General features: G+C 36.1%; 3 protein-coding genes across 3 annotated transcripts; 2 read left to right on the plus strand and 1 right to left on the minus strand.

Moving 5' to 3' along the window:
- The first annotated feature begins 6,751 nt into the window (after positions 1 to 6,751).
- Positions 6,752 to 11,966, plus strand: LOC137744098 (5-methyltetrahydropteroyltriglutamate--homocysteine methyltransferase). Its single transcript, XM_068483963.2, has 11 exons — positions 6,752 to 6,970; positions 8,012 to 8,365; positions 8,462 to 8,549; positions 9,044 to 9,171; positions 9,274 to 9,665; positions 9,750 to 9,913; positions 10,125 to 10,205; positions 10,300 to 10,466; positions 10,569 to 10,674; positions 10,762 to 11,214; positions 11,315 to 11,966. Exons 2-11 carry the CDS (start codon positions 8,016 to 8,018, stop codon positions 11,681 to 11,683), a joined length of 2,298 nt encoding a protein of 765 aa, XP_068340064.1. The 5' UTR covers positions 6,752 to 6,970; positions 8,012 to 8,015; the 3' UTR covers positions 11,684 to 11,966.
- A 336-nt stretch (positions 11,967 to 12,302) lies between these two features.
- Positions 12,303 to 19,066, minus strand: LOC137745237 (MIF4G domain-containing protein / MA3 domain-containing protein). Its single transcript, XM_068485153.2, has 11 exons — positions 18,756 to 19,066; positions 18,554 to 18,633; positions 17,441 to 18,423; positions 16,405 to 16,504; positions 16,234 to 16,319; positions 15,569 to 15,651; positions 14,871 to 14,998; positions 14,690 to 14,791; positions 13,928 to 14,221; positions 13,713 to 13,835; positions 12,303 to 13,004 (listed from the first exon to the last, which is right to left on the minus strand). Exons 1-11 carry the CDS (start codon positions 18,757 to 18,759, stop codon positions 12,624 to 12,626), a joined length of 2,364 nt encoding a protein of 787 aa, XP_068341254.2. The 5' UTR covers positions 18,760 to 19,066; the 3' UTR covers positions 12,303 to 12,623.
- Positions 19,067 to 22,242: 3,176 nt separating this feature from the next.
- LOC137744607 (blue copper protein 1a-like) lies at positions 22,243 to 23,017 on the plus strand. The gene is made up of 2 exons (XM_068484381.1): positions 22,243 to 22,408; positions 22,698 to 23,017. The coding sequence occupies exons 1-2, from the start codon at positions 22,243 to 22,245 to the stop codon at positions 23,015 to 23,017; spliced, it is 486 nt and encodes a 161-aa protein (XP_068340482.1).
- Positions 23,018 to 24,020: the final 1,003 nt, after the last annotated feature.

Raw genomic sequence — 24,020 nt, forward strand, 5'->3', positions numbered from 1 at the left:
GTGTAATCCACTGTTTGGCGCAGCAAAGGCTTAGCTTTAATGATGCTAGCTCGGACTCGCCTCGACTCCGGGCCTCGCTAACTGGCGATAACTAATCCCGGTTGAAAGTATGGTATTAGCCAGGACTAGATCTTGCCGCTCTCTTGTCTTCTCCCTATCCGTCGCAAGCAGCCTTCCTCACTGACTGCAGCCCCCGCGACTTAAACTCTTAGAACCCGGTTCCGATTACCACCCAGTGATTGGAAAGGAAAAGAGCCGGAGGGAAGAGAGGGAGGGATTTGGACAAAAAAAACAAAACGAATAGAGAAAAGGAGCTGAACGGGAAAATCGCCATGGCCGCCACTCGAATTGGCGATCCTAAGCTTGAGAGGGATGAGTTGGGGTTTTTTTGGGGAATTGAGAATTTGGGAGGCAAGTCTCTTGTGATGATAATTCCAATCGCGTGTGTAACAGAGGGAGGAAAGTAGAGTAGTGAATGGGGGTGAAACGGGACAAAAAAGATAGAGGGGAGGGAGACAGTGGTACTGAGAAAATGAAGGAGAAAAAGGCAGAAAAAATGGAAAGGGGAAGGAGGCAATGTGCGAAGATAAAAATGGTGGAAGAAGATGATTCTAGCGAAAGGGCAAATGATAAAATAATAATAATAAATTGGTAGATTACATTAAATTAATGATAAAATATTCTATATATATATATATATATATATTTAAAAATAGAATATTAGAGTCCAGCTTATTAGTCCGACACTACACCAAACGCTTCACTAAGTTAGTCCAGTTTAGTCTAGTCAAAGCTAGTCCAGCTTAGTCCCTAAAGCTAGTCCAGTCCGAGACAGTCCGGTGTAACAAATGCACCCTTAATGTTCTTGTTTGATTTCCTTTCTTTATCTTTTGCTATTGTTATTTGTTTCACTCACAATTGTTCTCGTACTCATTTGTGCTTATGTGCGCACACCACCAATCATTCCAAAACCTTAATAGAGACACAATTTCCTACATCTACATCAAAATATCTCACATCGACCGTATATTTGAGAAAAGAAGATTTTAAATATCCTAATCCCACTTCAACTAATACTGAGCCTTTTGAAATAAAATTTCACACTTTGATGGATTGTGCATGTAGTAATTACTAAGATAAAGACAATATCAGTGTTATTGGAAGGGACCTTCGGCCTGTCTCTATGGTAATTCGACATGCTCGGCTTCCCAACTGAAGAATTCTCTCGCAAAATACTTCTCTAACAACACGTACTACAAAGGGAAGATCCCTAAGTAGGATGCCAAAAAGAGGAACTAGGAAAATGTTTTTCTTTCAAAACTCGTTGGGGACTGCAGTAATCGGCACTCCTCTTTTGCTCACAAATCCAGATTCGAAAACGTAGAGGTCCCCAAAAACCCACTCCACAGATTATCCCAAGCTAGCCAATCATCTTGCACTTATCCAATCTACTAGTTCAACTCAACGCAAAACAACTTTGGCAAAAGAAAGCTGTGGTACGTTAAAGAATGTAAACAACTATGCATGAGCAGATATCTGAAATTGTTGTCTCTTAGACTCTTACCGACCGTTTTCTTCTTGCAGTCAGACTACTACCGAGCTCGGCACCGGTCTCAGACAATCCCTCAGAGGAACATAGCTTGCCCTCACACAAGTCAACTCAAAGGTTTTTGGAGAGATCTGAGAGGCATGGTTCAACTAATGATGCACCAAGACTCTTAACTACTGGAAAATTCCACAATCTTATACCGATCCAAGACATTGATATCTGAAATCGTTGTTTCTAACCTGGAAATCTCATACGTGAAATGCAGGTGAGGAAGAAGTAGGAGAACTGGAGAAATATGAAGAGAAAGTAGAGCAAGAAAATTTGAAATAGTTAAAAATTGAAGATTTATTACGATACAATGGTTGGAGCTCAAACTAGTATATATAGGGGTCGTGGTATATGATTTATTAATTAGTTAGATTTTATGGGGTGATTTTTGAGATTGTCAAAGCTATTGGCAGAAAAAGTAATTAGGACGAGAGATAGGGAGAAAGTAAGAACAAGGGTTCATTTTGTTGCTCTAATGGGCGTTAGTGTCATTTCAAATTAACTTCTGCAAAGCATGACGATAGGATCAGATGGAAAACTGGTATCTTCTTTGAGCGGCTGGTCATATTAGCATATTAATGGACTATGTTAATATTTAATTACAATAAGCTCAAAGTTTACAAGAGACGTGGGTCGGTTTTAAAATTAAGGTATTGCAAACCTAGACGTAGTTAGAGATTAGAGCAGTGTGCTTAATTTTCTGCACTCAAATTCAACTTCTCTTTCTGAAAACTTGAGTAAAAATGATTTCTTATATTTTTCTTAGTTTTCTACCGCTTACCATGTTTATACTTGTGTCTTATTTTCTAACCAATTTATACAATTTTGTCATTTACATTTTAGTTATGAAGTGAGTCGAAAAATAGGATAGGTGGACAGACATGGTATCACTCTTTACTTATATCTAAAGAATTTTTAATTACATTCAATCATTTTTTTTAAGGTGAGTTGAGACTAAATTGTCACATCCCGGCCCGGGGCGGATCACTTCCCGGGCCCGCTCCACCACCTAGCATGATATTGTCCGCTTTGGGCTTAATTTTCTGCACTCAAATTCAACTTCTCTTTCTGAAAACTTGAGTAAAAATGATTTCTTATATTTTTCTTAGTTTTCTACCGCTTACCATGTTTATACTTGTGTCTTATTTTCTAACCAATTTATACAATTTTGTCATTTACATTTTAGTTATGAAGTGAGTCGAAAAATAGGATAGGTGGACAGACATGGTATCACTCTTTACTTATATCTAAAGAATTTTTAATTACATTCAATCATTTTTTTTAAGGTGAGTTGAGACTAAATTGTCACATCCCGGCTCGGGGCGGATCACTTCCTGGACCCGCTCCACCACCTAGCATGATATTGTCCGCTTTGGGCTTACCATTTCCTCACGGTTTTGTTTTTGGGAACTCACGAGCAACTTCCCAGTGGGTCACCTATCATGGGATTGCTCTAGCCCCCTTCTCGCTTAACTTCGGAGTTCCTACGGAACCCGAAGCCAGTGAGCTCCCAAAAGGCCTTGTGCTAGGTAGGGATGAGAATATACATTTAAGGATCACTTCCCTGGACGATGTGGGATGTTACAAAATACTAAACGTAACAAATCCTTCATATTTAAGTTTGAATACAAGATTAAAGTCAAACCATGTCTCTAATTAAAATGTTTGTGACCTAAGCTAAAACAGTAAATTGTAACGAGTTGCCCATGTGAAGAAATTACATTAACTTAATCTATTTTTACAAGAGAATGACGAAAAAATTCTACTTCCTAGAACCCTTAAGATTGTATTCATTGTTGGCAATACCAAGGACGATTGTTACTTATGCTACAAGTACGTAAGATTCAAATAGTGTTTGAAATTTATTCATTACGGTTGATATTTCTGTAAAAAAATATCATAGAAGCTTTTAAATTTAGAGTAAAATCGACAGATTTTGTTGATATTTCAGACTTATGGGTTAAATATCAAATTAACTCTTATATTTCGTCTAAACCAATATTTGACATTCCCTAAACTTTCATTTAAATTTCCACAGTTTTTGAGCAAATTTTCATTGAATGCAACCAATATCGACTTGATATCAATATATCCACCGATATTTCTAGAAATTTTGCATATCAATATTTCCACCGATACAGATATTTTAAACATTGAATCAAACTAGCAGTCTCACTAATTGCATAATCAAAGAGCAAACAAAATAGAAATTTAACTTGTTTAGAAGTCAGGTTATTATTTTGAAAAGCTTAACAAAAAATCCTAGAAAAATCAAAATCACATGGCACTGTCATGTCATAATTTACTAATATTATCGTGCGTTTTAAGTATAAATTCTGATCCCATTCCACCAACTCACTCAGCAATAAAACATGTACCTGCAGCATTTTTGCATACTAATCAAAGGGTATATTTGGTAATTCACACAACATTCAGTGCATTACCTAATAATTAATTGAGGAAAATGTTAGCCTCCCAACAGCAGTGCAAACAAGTGGGCCCGCCACCAACCTCCCACAAACTTCAGTCACCAACTCTGAGGAGAAGAAAAAAGAAAAAAAGAAAAAAAGAAGGAACTCACCAACTTTCTCCCTTGTTTTTTTTTTTTTTCAATCATTTTCATCCAATTTTATAAAGCATTACAAGTTACACAAAATAACACGTTACTAAACTTAAGTCAATCCGACGACAACAGCGTATTTTCTCATCTGCATTCCGAGTCTGAATCTTTATTTTTAAAATTAATTTGATTTGACTGTCATTTGTTCATATATATAATTTTTATTTAAAAAAAAGAAAGTGTTATTGACACTCGAAAAATCTCATTCTACACTACTCATAAATGTATTTTTCCTTTTAAATATAGAAAGTTTTAAGTGTAAAATGAAGAATTTGGAGTGCCAATAACAATTCTCTAAAAAAAAAACCAAAAATTTAGTAAAACTTTACTAATGCTTGTGGATGTTTGGACCAAACGCTGTTCGGGCGCGTGAGAAACTAATAATGCTGACTCAACCGGGAGAGCTAGGTTTGGGATGACAATCCTCTTTGTGATGATTCTAATCATCCTTACAACTTAATTATTCGTCGTATATGGTGCAATTAGTTTTTATTAGGTATTATTTATGTTTGATTTTAAATAAAAAATTTAAAATAATTTCTAACCGCATGATTTACAATAAAGAGTTACGATGGGATCCAACATCTCTAGGTTTGTATGCATTACGAAGGTAGTGTATTTTATAATACAGCACCAATCATGGGTGGCTTACACTTGCCGTCATTTGATTTGACTCTTGAGTAGGTGGGCTACATATTCCTACTCTTTCTTTCTCACTAAAAAGACAAATTTACCGGATAAATAATTTTGTGAAACTCTCTCCTTTTTAAGAATTCATCTCATTATACAATTTCCGATTTTCTTTCCCCTTCATCTTTCATTCTAAAATAATCTCTATTGTAAATTCAATCACATGCAATATATATATATATATATGCTCCTTAGAAGAGAGGTCAAATCCGTACTATAAACTGGGCAAGCAATAAGGGCAATTCCACCTGTTGCCTTTAGCTTCACGGTCAAAAATGAGGAGGGCAAAATGTTGGCGTGGCTGACCCTGTCATGATGTTTCAACTCTTTTTTTTTTTTTTTTTTTTGTCTGCATTGCACGCTTGATCTAGGTGAGTGAAGCTCATGTGAGGGCTATCGTGGGGCAACGGAAAAAAAAAAAAAAAAGTCTCAACTGCTAAGCCACGTGGCGTGAGTTCAACCATTCGATTTCCAAAGGTCAGGGATTGAACGTTCCAATGTTTTCATAATTTTAAAACTAAGAGTTTTTTTTTTTTTTTTTAAAGAGAGAAAATTAGAAATCTCTAAAGAATCTAAACTATTATTTACAAAAATATAAAATTGTTATATATATTTTTCCTATATATACTCAACCATCATTTTCACTTTTGCACCAAAAATCTAACATGTCCGTTACTTATTAAATAACATAATTATGTGTTTGAAAAATATATTTGTGAATAGTAATCGTCATGATAATTGTAAAATGAGTAAAATTGCACAAAGAGAATTACTTTTCAGAGTGAATAGTAATTGCCATTGGACTGCCCTTGACCTTACCCAACGAGGGAAATTGTTCTAACTTCTGAGACATGTTATTGAGAATAACAACCATTAGTTGCAAAAAAAAGCAGAACAATTTTAGTCTTTGTTTGTTACAATGTAAGGAAACCAAAATTTTGACTTCACTGAATCTAGATCATTTTCAACCCATGCTTCCCGACTGAACAAATTTCGTTAGTTTTCAAACTACAACAACGTTGTTGTTTTTAATTTACTATGAAGATGTTTAACAACCGTTCCTTTTACCAATTGTGTTATTTAAACTTTGAAAAATATTACACCAACAATCGTTTTGTTTACTGATACTCTCTTTCATTTCCAGAACTTAAACAAACAAAGCAAGTTTCCTTTCATTTACAGGCAGGGTTGGAGATGATCTAAGTACGGTATTACTTGATTTTTAAATTTTTATGAGTTAACTCAAAGCAATAGGCTGGTGCTAACAGACAACCACACAAAATAACTCCTCCAACTCCACAGCCTCAAGTCTAGTAAAAATTCTCTTCAGATTCCACCCACTACCCAAACATATTGGTGTCGGCCCCACCTGATGCCCTCACCTACCGCGTCGCCCAAAACCCACCATCATCTCACTACCACCACCCACCACCCACAGCCCACAACAAGCGCGTCAATAGTTAAAAAAACACCACGGATTTAGTGTCAAATATAAATAAAATAATTACCATAAATAAATAAAAAAAAAGATTATTACCAATTTTTCCATGCATTCCCGTTTACTTGATGATTTTGATTGTTAAGTTTTTCTAAATTATAAATTGTTTAATCCATTTTAATTAATGTTATTAAAATTTTAGTACTTAACAGAAAAATATGCAAATGATTTTTACTACAGTAGTGAAAAAGTGTTGAATTCTTGCATAACGACGTAAGTTCAAACATCGTTGATAGCTAATCTAACAAAAATTTTGACAAATGAAATCGAAAATATAAGAAGAGAGTAGCTTTTTTTTTTTTTTTTTTTTTGGGAGAACAAGAAGAGAGTAGTTTGGCGTTGCCATAACTAAAGAAACTTTCTATAAAATTTAAAATCGGAAAACAAATATAAAAAATAAAAAGAAAAGTTGATAATCCCAGATCTGGCAGTAGATTTTGGCTATAAATACGGCAAGAGGGAAGCATTCGAACTCGCTCCGCTCTCTTCTCTGCTAACAAATACTGATAGGGAAGAAGAAGTGAACCCCCAAAGAAAGAACCAGTCTTCTCTATCTCTCCGAAAGGTACGAGTACCCGTTCTTTCATTTACTCCCTCCTCTTATTCTGTCTCTCTCGTCCAGTATCGCTTTCTCTCAGTGGATTTCCAATTGTTTTGCCATGCCAACGTGATCTAGAACCCTCGTGCTTCCCACCCATTTTGCTGTTTCTTTCCTTTTTCTTTCAAAGATTTGATCTTTTTCTTCTTGTCTTAGGCTGAGATCTGTACTGGTTAGTGTCCATTTCTGTGATTCTGTGGTGGGTTTTGATTAAATTTTGGATTTTTTGGATACCCCTTTGGTTTGATTGAGTTAACGAATTGCTGGCACTTGGATTTTGGGGTTTATGGATTTTGGGTTGGGGATCTGAGTGTGTTGTTGTGGTGTTTGAATCCCTAGATCTGCTATCAGGTTTTTGGGTTTTGCAGTAGATCACTGTTTCTGAGCGGTTAAGATTTTCTTCAGGATAAGGCCAAAAAAAAATTGGATTTTGTTTAGTGGTTCAGATAAATTCCATTCTTTTAAGATTGGATCTAGAAGTGAGAGCATTTCTCTTTGAACCATTTCTAAACTATACTGCGATTTGAAGATGAAATTGCCTGCTTTAAACATTAGATCTCTAAGTACGAAGATTTTGTGTTTAAGGTCGTGCTTTCTCTGATCTGTGATTGGATTTGATAAAGAAATTTATTCTCTGAGCTTTCTATTGTCTCAAATTTATCAAATTTCTGTTCTGATTTTGTTACACAACTCTAAATAATTACACTTCTGTGAATTTGGTGTGTGTGTGTGTGTGTTTTTTTATTTTGGTTTTTTTTTGTTTTATGTTTTTTTTTTTTTACGGGTATATACTTAAATTAAAATGAAGAAGTGTTTTAATTTTGCTTTGTTGAATGATTGGTATGATTGGACTTTAGATCAATGAGTTTTGAGTTTGAATTGTGCAAGTCGAAGTTTCTTGTTATTGGATATCATGGATAAATCTCCGAGCTTTTATGCATAATATGTGTTGTCCTAGTTGTTGATTAAGTCAGCTAAACTTTGTTACATCTTGATCTGATCGAACAGAGAAATGGCGTCTCACATTGTTGGATATCCCCGTATGGGCCCTAAGAGAGAGCTCAAGTTTGCTCTTGAATCTTTCTGGGATGGCAAGAGCAGTGCTGAGGACTTGCAGAAGGTGTCTGCTGATCTCAGATCTTCCATCTGGAAGCAGATGGCCGATGCCGGGATCAAGCACATTCCCAGCAACACCTTCTCATACTACGATCAGGTGCTTGACACCACCGCATTGCTTGGCGCTGTCCCACCAAGATATGGATGGAACGGCGGTGAGATTGGATTCGATACATACTTCTCCATGGCCAGAGGAAATGCCTCAGTTCCTGCTATGGAAATGACCAAGTGGTTTGATACCAACTAGTAAGTGAACCATCTATGAGCATTTTGTGGATTTGAAGCTTCCAAGTAGCATAAATTGATAGTTTTATACTAACTTTAACTGATGTATTAAAACAGCCATTTCATTGTCCCTGAGTTGGGCCCTGATGTGAACTTCTCTTATGCTTCTCACAAGGCTGTTGAGGAATACAAGGAGGCTAAGGCGGTATGTATTTGTTTTTATACTCTTTTTAATTTGAGTGTTTGAGTTGGGTGTTAATTAGAACGGTAAAAGGAGAAACTTAATATCTTGGTTGTAGCAATATTTTTTAAGAGTGTTTTACATGCTTAGGGTTGTATGTTTTTGTACTATTGGTTTTGTTCTGTTTTTTGTTTATTCGGTCATAGAATTAAAACTTAGAAGCTACATTTCACCCCATGCCACTTGAGCTAAACTTGTTTGCCATGGTGGTTTTGCTTCACTTTATCTATACACATATCTAAAGGAACATCCTACTTAATCGATCCCTCAAATATGATTCAACAATTTTGTTTTTTATATATGTATACACACATAGGCGGAGAATCACATGGTGCACACACATGCATATCTGAAAGGGCAATCCTTGCTGGGGGACCCGATTAGAAATGGTGCAACTTATCCTACTTACTATCTTTATTCAAGTTATGTGTTAATGCATATCAATCTCTCTTATGCAGCTTGGAGTGGATACTGTCCCAGTCCTTGTTGGCCCAGTGTCATACTTGTTGCTGTCCAAGCCAGCCAAGGGTGTTGAGAAGACCTTTTCTCTTCTCTCTCTTCTTCCTAAAATTCTTCCTATCTATAAGTAAGATACTTGGGTTTCTTTTTATGTATCGTATATATTTCTTTTTTATTTTGTTAAGTTGAAGTATTCACATTATTGTTCCAACTATGATTGTCTCTTCAGGGAAGTTGTATCTGAGCTTAAGGCAGCTGGAGCTTCATGGATTCAATTTGATGAGCCCACACTTGTTTTGGATCTTGAATCCGACAAGTTGCAAGCATTCACTGGTGCCTACTCTGAACTGGAGTCAGCTCTATCTGGCTTGAATGTTCTTATTGAAACCTACTTTGCTGATGTTCCTGCTGCGGCATTCAAGACCCTCACTAGCTTGAAGGGTGTCACTGCTTATGGTTTTGATTTGGTCCGTGGTACCAAGACCCTGGATTTGATTAAGAGTGAATTCCCCAAGGGAAAGTACCTCTTTGCTGGTGTGGTTGATGGAAGGAACATCTGGGCTAATGATCTTTCTGCCTCTCTAAGCACATTGAAGACCCTTGAAGGCATTGTTGGAAAAGGTATTCAGTGTTTTTTTCTGCAGTTCTTTGTGAAGTAATTTCGTTTTTTAAAACTTGTATATCATTAATTGTTTGTCCTTGCAGATAAACTTGTTGTCTCCACCTCCACCTCTCTTCTTCACACCGCTGTTGACCTTGTCAATGAGACCAAGCTCGACCAGGAAATTAAGTCATGGTTGGCTTTTGCTGCCCAGAAAATTATTGAAGTTAATGCTTTGGCCAAGGCCTTGGCTGGTCACAAGGACGAGGTAAAACCTTTTTTTTTTTTTTTTTTTTTTTGGGTCTGTTATAGGTCATAGTCATAAAGTTGGAGTAGTGGGCAGTCTAACATGAGCTGCATTTTGGAGTTTGAGTTTGTTCGATTCAGCATTGGTTTCTCACGGTTTGATTAATTTATCTTTTCTTCTTGTGTGGTATTGTAACATGATAAGAACTCACCTTTTCGGTTTTTGTCATCAGGCATTTTTCTCTGCTAATGCCGCTGCCCAGGCTTCAAGGAAGTCCTCCCCAAGGGTGACCAATGAGGCTGTTCAGAAGGCTGTGAGTGCTTCATTTTCCATTCATGTGCCTTTCAAATTGACATGTGGCTAAAATGGTTTTGTACTTTGAGTTGACCATTTCTTTTTCTTCTCAGGCTGCTGCTTTGAAGGGTTCTGACCACCGTCGTGCTACCAATGTTAGTGCTAGACTCGATGCTCAACAGAAGAAGCTTAACCTTCCAATTCTCCCAACCACCACCATTGGATCGTTCCCTCAGACCATTGAACTCAGGAGGGTCCGCCGTGAGTACAAGGCCAAGAAGTGAGTGAAGTTAATTGTTCATCAGTGTTTTTAAAAAATTGTGAAATTATCACAATTTTATTAATAATGCATGAGTAAACGTGCTGATGGTTCTTTTCACAGGATTTCTGAGGAGGAATATGTCAAGGCCATCAAGGAAGAAATTTATAAGGTTGTTAAACTTCAGGAAGAGCTAGACATTGATGTCCTTGTTCATGGAGAGCCTGAGGTAAGCTTTCATGTATAAATGTCTTGTTCATTTTTTCAGTCCTTTATACTTGTTCCTTCAATTCATTATTGGTTATTCTCATCGCAGAGGAACGATATGGTTGAGTACTTCGGAGAGCAATTATCTGGCTTTGCCTTTACCGCCAATGGGTGGGTGCAATCATATGGATCTCGATGTGTGAAGCCACCAATCATCTACGGTGATGTGAGCCGCCCCAAGCCTATGACTGTATTCTGGTCATCTGCTGCTCAGAGCATGACTGCCCGCCCAATGAAGGGTATGCTTACCGGCCCCGTCACTATCCTGAACTGGTCTTTCGTCAGAAATGACCAGCCCAGATTCGAGACCACCTACCAGATTGCTTTGGCCATCAAGGATGAAGTGGAGGATCTTGAGAAGGCTGGTATCAGTGTTATTCAGATCGATGAGGCTGCTCTGAGAGAGGGATTGCCTCTAAGGAAGTCTGAACATGCTTTCTACTTGGATTGGGCAGTGCATTCCTTCAGGATCACCAACAGTTGTGTCCAGGACACTACCCAGGTATTATTCTGCCTCAATATTCGCTTCAATTCTACTCATTATGTTTATTTTCTTTTCTCCTGTGCAATTTTCTTAACTGGTTTTGTTTTAAAACCCGCAGATTCACACTCACATGTGCTACTCCAACTTCAACGACATCATCCACTCAATCATCGACATGGACGCTGATGTAATCACCATTGAGAACTCTCGTTCTGATGAGAAGCTCCTGTCAGTCTTCCGTGAGGGAGTCAAGTACGGTGCTGGAATTGGCCCTGGTGTGTATGACATCCACTCTCCCAGAATACCATCAACCGACGAGATTGCTGACCGGATCAACAAGATGCTTGCAGTGCTGGAGACCAACATCTTGTGGGTGAACCCCGACTGTGGGCTCAAGACCCGCAAGTACACAGAAGTGAAGCCGGCGCTCAGCAACATGGTTGCTGCCGCCAAGCTCCTCCGCACCGAGCTCGCCAGTGCCAAGTGAATCATTTGAGAGGAAGGGAGGGTTGAATCCACACGTTCTATTGCGATCAAATGGATGAGGAATCATGTTTTTATTGGATTAATAACTGTGTGATGATAAAATATTTAGTAGGGTTTTTAATGTGCTCTTGAGGGCATTTTATCTTTTGTTTTTGTTTTTTTTCACCTTTATATTTTGTATTTTTGAGGCAATGCCTCCTGTTATTTTCAAAGACACCAATCTGATTGGTGTACTTCAGTGGATGATAAATGAAGAAATGGTCATTATGACCAATTTGTCCAAAGTAAGCGTTCAAGGACTTGTTTGGAAGTGTTTTTAATGATTGAAAGTGTTTTTGAATTTCAAAAACATTAAAATGTTTCTTGCAAGAAGCATGGCTTATGTGCTTTTTGTAGAAAGTCGAAGCACTTCAACTACTGTTTAAAGATTCATTTGCATTTTTCACTAAATATTGATTCAAAAAATATTTTAACAAAAAGTGATTTTAGTTATTTAAAATCAACTCTAAACGAGCTCTAAGTTAGGTAGAATAATATAATCCACTTACGCAATTAAATCTGAAGATTTTTTTGTAGTAGATTAATTTAGTGTAAGATCATCTTATGGTTAAAAAACAATATAAATGCAAACAATATTTATTAGGTAGCTAACTTTAGTCTAATCTTTCACCGGTGTATATGTACATTGACATTTTTGGGGCTTAGATCTTGTCGGATTCTTGACCACGGATATAACAGTCGAAAATCCCAGTGTACAGAATACCGAAAGCATACTAGAAAATCTCCAGTGCACAGCCAGCTGGTTTATACTAAACCGATTTCTTGCTTTGCAAATTAAACAAATAAATGACCAAACAAAAACAAGAATCTCATCGTATGATTTGCTCATCTAATTTATGGATAAATATAAACTACAAAATTTGTATAGAAAACTAATGAACTCACATCAGAACTCCTTCAACATTACTCAGGGCTTTCTTTGCGAGCTTAAACTTTTCCTTGAGGGCTCTATTGGCTTCCACAATATATTTGATGAAAAACTCGATCCCATGCCGAAGACTTTCGAGCTCCGGGGAAACAGCTACACGCGTGAATATGTTCCATATGAGGCTGTCAGGATACTCGAAGATGGCCTCGAATAGCATCCGGAAATACATTGTCTTTTTTGCTGTTAGCTGCTTAATGTCGACTAGATCTACCGTCTTCAATACTGCAAGGGATAGGGTGAAAGAGGCTACCATCTCTGCTACGAATTTTGCTAGGTGCATTGACCCGGTAAGCGGCATTGACTCCAGATCCTTGAAGTGGTCCCAAAGGCAAAACTGCGGAGGAATGGAAAATATTTATGAGATGAACGTTAAACGAACCAAAAATTGTTGTAATAAAATAAGGAGCAATAGAAAGCTAATATCTAATCTGGATCCTGCATTTCTCATTAAAATCAATCCATCCATGGTTCCGTGGGTGGTGAATGCGGTGAAATTTCTAAAACCATACCATTGAGAACAATACCGTGGGGAATCAAGAGCATGACACAACTGAAGATATTACAGGAAAGTAAAGGTACAAGTTCCAAAATTTGAAAGCAAAATTGATCCCATGCAATATTACTATTAGATAGTTGCAATCAAGGGGTATTTGGATTGGTGTAAGATCTAAGTGGTGGAAGATCCAGGGCATTCACTTGAGTGATTCAAAGCTGGTATCAGGTTTGATATAAGAAAAGAGTTGATTCGCCAACCAGCTTACAGCCTTGAACATGCTTTCCAAGTCACATTGGACAGGGAAGACTACTTGGGGTATTCAATTACAAAATAAATTCGTTTTCAAACGTTAAATGCTTCCAAAAGCCCTGAACTCTCCCTCCACACTGGCCCCTCAACAATATGTTTCTCAAGCTCACCCTTGGAAGGTTAATGCCACAACCAGGTCAAGCAACATAAATACCAGACAATAGAATGCAAACCAATTGGTGACATAAGGACCAATTCTAATAAAACGCAAACTTCAAAAGACTTCACAAGAAATACCTGTAAAGTGAACTTGTGATTTTTGTCATGCTCACACAACTTGGAAGCCAGAGTGGTGTAATACTTGTTAAACACTTTCTCCTGCAAACAGCAGTCCACAAGAACCCTGATGATCTCCCTGTCCTGTAAATGGAACACCAAAAAAATAAATTTTTGAAGACAATAAAAGATGACAGAAAAAAAGTATATAAAATTCCAAATCTGATGACACCAACCTGCTTTCCAGGCAAATCCAATCTTAGAAGCTTCTCAAACGCATCAAGATAATCCTCCGCACTCATAATTATACAAAAGATTGCCCTTCTGGCATCTGTGTTCATTCTCTGTGCAGCAGCAATCTGCAGCATTTTCTGGGTTTCAAGAACCTCTTTGTCTATTGTGTTGGCAACATCTTCGACAGTGTCTGTTGCTGAGGCAATATCCCCAGACAACCACCATTGGCCCTTCTTATTAGAATCAAGAAGTTTGCTCCATTTAAGCCCTCTTATTAAACCGTCTTCTACCCGTAACTGAAAAAAAAAAATACAAGGATTGTGAGGACAATGAAAGCCAGAAGAAATCCACAAAATTGTCACTCGAATGACACAGTTATTAACACTGCACTGATCTCTCTCACTACGACATAGGTTTTCATATCGTGAAGAGCATTAGCACTGCACTACTTCAGGTCATCTTGGCATGCTCATTAAAATCTTTTCATCTTCATTAGGCCAAGGAAATTCATCAACATTAGTCGGAATATAGTTTATCAACTTAAGTGCCTTTCTCTTACCTTTTACTCATCTAACTATCGTAAGCTTTGTATTTATGATAAAAAGACACATGATTGGTTTTACAATTTTAACATTCTACACGAATAGCCTTGAGGCAATAAAAAAGCAGATAAGGGAAACTCATGAAAGATTTCCACATCCTAATATTTCATTAATTTGGAATTCAAGAAGCACTGATAAAGAAAATATAAATGAACCGAAGACCTTTTGTAGCCATTTCTTTATCCTAGTATGCTGTGCAGTATCCTCTTTAGGCCTTTTTTTGTTGTTCTTGATGTCCAATATGGTCTCAAGCATGAATTCCATCTGCAAGTATCAGAAAAGAATTGTCAGATTTTGATGCAAAATTAACTATTAAGAGTAAAGATAAAGATGTCTAACTTACTCTTTTGCCGTTAATATTATCCTGGTTATCTCTACAGGAGGCTTTTAGCTCATTCACTCTATTTTGAACACTTTGAATAAAGTTTTTCATCGCAAGAGGATCATCGGCCCTTATTTTCATTCCACAGCCTGTTCAGTTAATAAGAATTCATGTTAGAAACGATTTGTGATTTCACAAGTCTTAAAGACGTTTTAAACAAATATGAGGTTTTTATTCCTTAGCCGAAGCTTGAACAAACAACTTGACTTGCCCAATCAGAGGAGTTTGCAAGAATACCAAATGAATGGAGACAACAAAAAAAAGAAAGAATGGAGATAACATAAGAAATGCAGAACCATTTGATATATGAATGCAGGCTTAATATGCATCTTTTGTCAAAATGTTAATAACAAAATGTAACAAATTTTTATTTCGAGGGACAAGAAGTTTTATTATGAAAGGGCTCTTGTTCGGAATGGAGGGAGTAACGATCTGCAGCTTGCAGATGACACCATATTTTTGCTTTCTGGGATGAGCAGAAATTTTATAATTTACTCAGTGCACAAAACGGAAATCTTGTTGTCGGGGTTAAATTTAACATGTCCCAAACTATATTTTTTTTTTTTTTTTTACAAAGAAAAAAGAAACAAAATGCAAGAGATTATAGAAGGCAGGGCCACGTAAGTAAAAGCATGTGGCAGAAATCCAAAAGTGCTTACTTTGTAAAACTGTCAGTATAGTAGAGACATCAACCTCGGTTAACCGCTTGCTCAAAACAACCAGAAAGTCGTATATCAATTCACTGAAAAGCATCACCAGAAGAACAGAAATTAGAAAGGGGTTGCCATTCGAGGAAATATTGTAGAACATACTCATTGAAAATAAACTTTGAAAAAAAATAATTTAGTAAAAAATAATAATTTAGTAATGAAAGAACAAATCTTCATGAGGCAGTTTCACAAAAAGATTAGCTTGCAAAATCATTGCAAATTTATTTTTCTTCTTTTTCACTTATCTTAATAAATAACCAAGCATATAATTGTGCTATGCTACATTAGTCTAGGAGAAAAAACAAAAACATTGACAGTTAATCTCTCTGTTCACGTAAGTAGGAGCAACTCTATAGTTGAACTATGATGTAAAAGGTACACTACAAGCATTGATGATAATATCCAGATACACTTATTTTCATTCAAGGGATGCATTCGCAAGGTTCAAAGACTGAAAATTAACCTGTCCAAAATTATAATCTCAAATACAGATTCAGAGTGATATATGTTTTGAGTTAAAACTTTCTACATTAATAGCTTTGAACTCCTTCAAATTCAGTTTTTATTTACATTTTCTAAAAATTCAGTTATGCATGAGAATTCAGGTTACCTACCTCGAGCAAACTCCAAATATGCATAAATATGAAAGTAAAAGCGTAACATTTCTCAGCGAAATATTGTCTTCTTTGTGGTACTCGTCCTAAAAACAGAAAAGAAGATGAATCAGTTTAGTCAAAAGCTTTTTGGATAATTGATCATCAGACTTAAAGAAGTTAGTGGCTCACCTCAAAGGTTTTTGCAAGTGATGCCAAAAGGTTTGCACCAAAGTCCATTCCTACTAAACAGGCCATGCCTGCCACAAGAGCAGCAAAAACAGCAGCATATCTTCACAACAAAAACCACATAAACAAGTCAATACACAGATAAGTTGAAACACTAAAACTTAAAACTAAAAGTAAGGATTAGCTTTATATCCAATTATTGTGAGACTAATGAAATCAAAACTTAAGGAACAAACTTCTTCAAATTTGCAAGGATTAGTATATCATGCCCAGAACAATGGACAGCTTGAATCTGCATGACTTTGGATATGTGCAACTCTAAAAGCTCCAATGAATGAAATAATATTTACTGTCCCCCTAAATATAAATTCTGTGCTATATCAAATTTATTCCCATGTTACGCAAAAGGGCAAAGGAAAACAAACGGATTCTACTAAGATTTTATCTGCTAAACTTCTTTGAACGGTAGAAGAGGTTTCAACAAAAATGAGAAGTACTCATAACCTACAAACAAGAATAGAGCAATACCTGTTTACAAATACAGGAGTAAAGAAAATATTTCAGGGATACCAAAAAGTTGAAATTTTATTTGTTTATCTGTCTTTCATTTTATTCGCTCCACAAAAGCCAATAACCAAAGTCCTACACTATAGTAACCATATTATTCTCCCAAAAATTTCTGCAACCTATACTAACCATAGGTCTGAAAACAAATTTTTTATCTCATTTTTTTTTTTTTTTGTTTATTTTTTATTTTTTTACAAGTGCTCTTGTTGTCAGCACAGGAAAAGACACAGAGATCAACTGAAGCCCTTATATACAATAAAAGACATACACAAAATCTATTTTAATGACAAAAAAAAAAAATTACTTAAAGCCCGATGAATAGAAGACTTCAAGTAAGATCTTTATATTGCTGCTAAACAAAACCAATCTCAAGCCAAAAGGTGGAACTACAATTCTCCATGAAGCATGTTAAACTATACTAGTATGATAGTATCATACTTTGATTAGTAAAGAAGAAAAACTAAAACTTAACTGTTCATTCCCACGAGGACCACCAGCACAAGATGATATGACCTCCTCACTGAACATCTGAGAAGCAATGGCACGAGGAATGGAACGAAAAATAGCAGATAGGTCTCCTGTAATAGATTCCACATTAGATTCAGACAACCTATTCAGAAGACCTCTTACGCGTCTACGAATCTGACTATGCTCTTCTGGCTCATTCCCTGCACGAGATCTTAAGTGAGGAGCTACATACTTTTGAGGAGCAACATATTTTTCAGGTGCCTTCATGGGAACCTTATCTGATGCCATCTCTGCACCACATGACTCCATTTGCTTAGATACATCAACTGTCATGTCACCTTCATTGGCTTCTTCAGATTCCTCTAGCACCTTTCTCTTCTTATTTCTCTTCCTCAATGATTTCTTGGAAGGAAAATCTTCAATTTCCACCTCTGCACCATCAGTTACTGCCTCCTCTGGAACTCCTCTAGAAGGTAGCTCACCTTCTAGCCTGTCCTCCAATGACTTATCTTTCTTACGTTTCTTGCGTGAATCGCTATTCTTAGATTTTTTGACAGGTAATGCATCAGCATAGATCGTTTCTTCTGTGCCAAATGAATCAACAGGTACGATCCCTTCAAACAACACATTAAGGCCAAAATCCTCTCCCTTCAATTTCCCATCCTTCACTTTGAGTTTCTTTGCAAGTCTCCTTTCTAATTCCAAATCCTCCTGAGCCCCAATCCTATCCATTTCAAGATACTTTTCAAAATTCGTTTTCGGGGTTCTCTTAGATACCTTTTCTCTTTTAGCCGCCTTTGAGGCCTTATGATCAGCTCGTTTCGGAAACTCTGCTTTCGCTTCAACTTTCTCTTCCGCCGTATTAGATTGAAACCTAGTCTCATTTCGCTCAGAATTAACTCTTTTCGCAGTCAGACCAACAGAATTTTTCTTCTTCTCTACATTTTTCGATTTCAAATCCCCGACATTTCCAAGCTTTTGAATATTCTGTTAAATTCATATATATCAAAAACATCACCAAATCCATACATTCCTCAAGGCTTCAAATTTCAAACCATATGAAGAAAAAAAGACAATTATTTGTGTCAAATAAAATTAAAAATTGAAGACTTGATACCTTATGTCGACTCCACGACTCATGTTTGCTTGCTTTCTTTGCCAACCGAGCTTCCTTTCGCTCCTCTCGTCTCGATTGCACTGTTAGATTAAATATCTGCATCAATTAACTCTCTTTTTTCTCTCCATCTTCCCCAAATTATCAAACCCTAATCGAAGGACATAGATGAAAAAGCAAGAAAATTGATAGAGAATAAACTTACCCATGATGAAAGACAGCAGGAAGAAGAAGAAGCGGACAGAAAACTGACGGTAGCTACCGTGGGCAGAGACGATAGGGCGGGAGCGTCGAATGAAAAAGTAGTGGAGTGAGGGAGAGTGAGAGAGGTGAGAGGGCGGCTGGTAAACAGAAAGTTCGACGGAGTTGGATGGCGGGGATAACTGGCGGCGGTCCGATGGGTACGTTCACGAATCAGGATTTAGGGTTTACCGCTTTTGTTCACCGATGTGTCACACGTGTGGCGCCCACAACACTTACTCTTTGTTTTTGTTAAGAACATGATGTGTGGAGAGATCACTAAACCTCCAGCGTTTTTTAGTTCATAAATTTTATTAGATTAGATGTTATATTAATAAATAACGAAATTTGAATTTACGCCGTCATATAAGGATTTATCACATTTTTCCATCATTATGGTAAAGGTCATTTGCGAAGCGTCTCACTTTTGAGAGAAACCTAACATTTATCTTTTATTAATTAAAATTGGTAATTTAGAATTACTAGTTCAATTCTAGCATAAGAGTTTGATATTAATTTACTAAGACAATTTTATTATGTGTTTTAGTTTTAATTCTTTCCTTTTTAGTATAAATATATAGTTGTATAAAAAAAACATAAATACAGACCGCACAATTGCTGGGAATTTGCAGAATTCGTTTGATGTGAACTAATTCAGCGGTTGAATTTGTATCATCATACGAGATTAATCCGTGAAGGATCCTCATAGAATTAATTAGGAGAGAATGTGCATCCCTTATTGGGTAGGGGTGGGCACGGTGCGGTTCCACTCTAAATTGGAATTGAAACTGGAAAATATCAACAGTTCAATTCGATGCGGTTCCGTTTAAATTTATTACTATAACCGTATGGTTCGGTTTCACCGGTTCCTATTCGGTTTTTGCCGGTTTACGGTTCCGAATACTAAATTATTTGAACACCAAATCATCATGCATTCACTTATGTCTTCTAAAAATATTGTGTAAAGTTGCATACAACACAAATTTTTTTTTTTAATACAAATGTCTTTGGCAATGGCACCAAGTTAACAAAAAGAGACAATTAAAAGAAATATGCATCGGTCGGTTAGCAAACAAAACAAATCAAGAACTTAAGCAGCATCGGTCTCCTGATATTGGTAGCAGCATCAACGGTAGCAAGCAAAAACATTTGAGGGTGGGTGAGCCCTAATTGGGATGGATTCACTGCTTTGCAATTTGATGAAACTAATTTTTCACTGCTATACCATGACACGTGTATATATATATAATGAACTTATTTATTATTAATAAAACGGTTTGGTTTGGTTTTGACTGGTACTTGTTCCTTCAAAACCGGAACATAAACCGGTTTGAACCGGTCCGGTTCAATTTTTGACTCAAAGTTGACTTTTCCGGTCAACGCGGTTCTTTTCGATTTTTTTCCATACAGTTCGATGCAGTTTTGCAGTTTGACAGTTTTTATGCCCACCTCTATTATTGGGTGCTTTATCTGACATGAGATACAATGAATCTCTCATTTTCTATAAAATTATAAGATCATGTCCTACTTAATTACAAGACCAGTTACAAAACTCGACACACCACCATTCTTTTAAGATTCGAGCACCTTTCTTAACCAGTTTCTCCCTAATCTTTGGGCAACTAATCACGTAACGGGAATAATGACCTATGGCAGAGCTCCTATGAATTTTCCTTTTGAATGAAAATTCACTGTATTGACCGAGGAAATTTAATATTACTATTAAGAAATTTCAAAATGGCAGAATTTTATTTTCTAAATTTATGAATTTTTTGTTTAGTTAATTTAAAAGAACAATAAATTTGAATATGAACATTTTATTTTTAAACTCTTACTCATTGAAATTTGGAAATGACACGTATTTATATGAAATTTTAACTGAAAATTGAAGGTTTCAAATTCCAAGTTTTTTTTTCACACAGAAATTCTAAATTTTTGTCTTTATAAATCCAAACAAGAGAATTGATGCATGTCAATTTACAAATTCTATCAAAATTCCAAGTTTATTTTATTTATCCAAATATAATGTAAGAGTCTTCGACCATGCATGGCTTATGTCCATGAACTAATCAAAGGTTAATTATTTGTTACCTCTCTGCAAATGTGGTCATTTGATTGTGGTCAGAGGTGGGTTAAAATATTTTTAACCTTTTCGGTCTCATTAGAGATTAATCATACCCTACATCAAGCTTCGACAAAACAAAATAAAAAAAAATCTAATTTCTAAATGCCCTCTGAATATACATGTCATTTTCTCATTACTCGGCGAAACAAATGCATTTGGATTTTGGACTAGATCAAAACAAAATACATAGTTATGAAATAATAATAATAATAAAAAATAAAAAAAAATAACTTTTATGCTTTATTTGACCAGGTGCTAATTAACGAAGCCGGCAAGTTTTTGAATTTGCAAAGAAAAGAATTGATCTTGTTGTTCTCTGCGGGACTAGGACCGTTTCACAGATTGCTTCTCCATCCATATGGTGTGTTCTGGTTCTTAAGTGAAGCATATAAAATATAGAGAGTATCCATTTAAACCTTGTAATTATCTTCGAATCTATTGAGATTTTACGTATAGAGAATAGTTGATTGTTAAGAAATATATCAACAAAATGACTATCTTACATGTACTTATTCTCACATCCGAGATTTTAAGTTCGATTTCCTCTTTCATTTGAAGTCTTAGCTAGCTTAATCATCATGAAAATTGAAACAATTAAAAACAGTTCGTAATAAAAATCAATATTTAATTAATTAGCGTTGATTTGCACTAGAATAATTCATGCATACTTCTATCTATGGGACATGCACATATTCCATTATTTGCTAGCTAATAACGTATCTTCACCGAAGAAATTTTGTAACTATAACCGTTTAATTTATTAATTTTATTAGAACATCATTCTTACAAAAAATAGTTCGAATCGGAGATCGTGTATCCAACTGTATGGAACAAGTAGATGATATGAGTTCTAAGTGACATATTCATGATGAATCATCTATTTATTTGATAGATTTGAATGACTACACAATCTTTGATTTGAAAATTTTACTCGTAAATGATAGATCATGTGCATTCCCCTCATAAAAGAATAGCATTCTTGTTATTCTATCCATTAATGGTGGACGTTCAACTCCGAACAAACCACACACATTATCTTCCCAGCCTTTTCCTTCCGTTTTTTTAACCTTATACAGTAGTGTAAAGCATAATAAAGCCGACCATCCTATAACTTATTTTATTAGCACATAGTGTGATGAGCCGACCAAAGGCGGTCTTCCATATTTTTGTCTTTTAATTCGAGGATTTCGTTGTTTACTCAACAATTCAAAATGCTATAAATAGACCAGACACGTACATTCCCACACCAAAATACAGATTAGTACACCCAAGTGACAGCTAATACAAAGATCAGTATCTGTATTATCAAACTAATTAATTAGCTTCAATGGCTTCCAACAAATTTGTCGCCCTAGTTACACTTGCTGTGATCCTTCTTCCTACCATCGCCATGGCAACCGACTTCATCGTCGGAGGTGATAGAGGCTGGACAACTGGTGTTGATTATTCAGATTGGGCCAAGGACAAAACGTTTCATGTTGGTGATGCACTAGGTAATATATACATATATACACATTTCAGTTATATATATGTGTGTGTATGTATGTTTTAGCATAATGAAAAATACTCTCTGTTTTGCCATGTACAATTGTTTGTCAGAGTTGTGAATCTCGATCTACCATTTAATTTGGTTGATTCTCGTCAACCAGATTCACAGTCTAACAAAATATGCACATCATTTGTATGACAAGTCTGGCAAAAAAACGTTAGTGTTAGCCCCACGCATGAACAAATATAGTTGATTTATAACAACTTATCATGCAAATTTGTACGTGCATGCAGTGTTCAAGTACTCGAACCCACCCCACAATGTGTTCAAGGTGAACGGAACTGGGTTCAAGGAATGTGTTAAACCAACAGCAAATGATCAAGCACCACTTACTTCTGGAAACGACAGAATAGAGCTAAAGACTCCGGGAAACAAATGGTACATTTGTGCAGCTGCCAATCACTGTGCTGATTTGGGACAGAAGCTTGTCATTACTGTTACGGACGCCTCGCCTGCGCCCGCTCCATCGTCCGCCGTTCGTGGGATCATCTTTTCCGGATACCAAGTCTTCACGGCCGCCGTCGTCGGGGTCTTCCTTGCTGTTGCAGTCTGATGGTCATATCTGACACATGCAATATGCATAAATACACCTATGTATCCAAATTTATTAATGTATTCTTTTAATTAAAATATGTGTGCGACATACAATAAGAGAATTTAATTCTGTATTATCTAGCAGCTGCTAGCATGTTGATGCAATTTCCAAATTTATTAATTTAATAACATTTTTCACTTTTATGCACTGATGTCCTTTATACAACGAACTGATGGAGAGTGTTAAGATTGTGGTGTGTTACCAGCGTGCACAGGAACTCAAAACTCCTCATCAGTTCGATGTATATAAGGAACCTAAAATTGGTGAAGATTGTGCTTAATTGCACACACTTTTGTAAAAAATACAAATATTAAGTTTTCGTAAGATATTTTGCACGCACAAGGAAAAAGTTATAAGCCACTTGAAAAGTGGTCTTCCCATTATTGAGTCATATATATGATATTGAATTTTAAAACTGGAAAAATGAAATAAACAAATAAAAATTCCATCGGAATCGAGAACTTAACTAGACTTGGGCATCCGTCGACGCGATTATCTTTAAAATGTTCTGCATGAATTTTAAAGATTCCAAATCCGATTAAAAATGTGGTTAATGCTCACAATTTTTTAGGTTACACAAAATCTTTTGCATCCTCAACTGAAATTTATTTCAAGTAATTTAGAAGCAATATTACCATTTTATTTATTTATTGAACTTTTAAGCAGGAAAACATAAAAGTAAATGAAACGTACCATCGGGTGAAAATTTAGCCAGAACGTCATGGTTTTTATAAAACTTCTACAACCAATGAAAATCGTGGGTAGTTGCTCACTAGTTTTGTGAAGTGAAGAATGCAATTGTTGGGTTTTCACAATAGCTTTTGTGTGCTATACAAGGAAAATGTTACGGGATATTTTGAAGTGTGTGGGACTTAGACCGCCGGTGAATCAACGGCAAGCCGTTTAATCAGTTTTTATCATTTATTGAGTCATATAAGTATTATTTATTGAGCATGCAAAA

This window comes from Pyrus communis, chromosome 12, assembly GCF_041283825.1.
Source record: "Pyrus communis isolate YQ-2024b chromosome 12, ASM4128382v1, whole genome shotgun sequence".
Classification (NCBI taxonomy): domain Eukaryota; kingdom Viridiplantae; phylum Streptophyta; class Magnoliopsida; order Rosales; family Rosaceae; genus Pyrus; species Pyrus communis.

Coding starts and splice junctions, on each gene's coding strand:
- LOC137744098 (XM_068483963.2), top strand. CDS start 8,016: ATGGCGTCTCACATTGTTGGATATCCCCGTATGGGCCCTAAGAGAGAG. Junction 9,172..9,273: donor AAAATTCTTCCTATCTATAA/GTAAGATACTTG, acceptor TTGTCTCTTCAG/GGAAGTTGTATCTGAGCTTA. Junction 11,215..11,314: donor GTGTCCAGGACACTACCCAG/GTATTATTCTGC, acceptor TAAAACCCGCAG/ATTCACACTCACATGTGCTA.
- LOC137744607 (XM_068484381.1), top strand. CDS start 22,243: ATGGCTTCCAACAAATTTGTCGCCCTAGTTACACTTGCTGTGATCCTT. Junction 22,409..22,697: donor TCATGTTGGTGATGCACTAG/GTAATATATACA, acceptor ACGTGCATGCAG/TGTTCAAGTACTCGAACCCA.
- LOC137745237 (XM_068485153.2), bottom strand. Junction 14,999..15,568: donor TATACTGACAGTTTTACAAA/GTAAGCACTTTT, acceptor TTAACTGAACAG/GCTGTGGAATGAAAATAAGG. Junction 13,836..13,927: donor TGGATTTGCCTGGAAAGCAG/GTTGGTGTCATC, acceptor TTCCATTTACAG/GACAGGGAGATCATCAGGGT.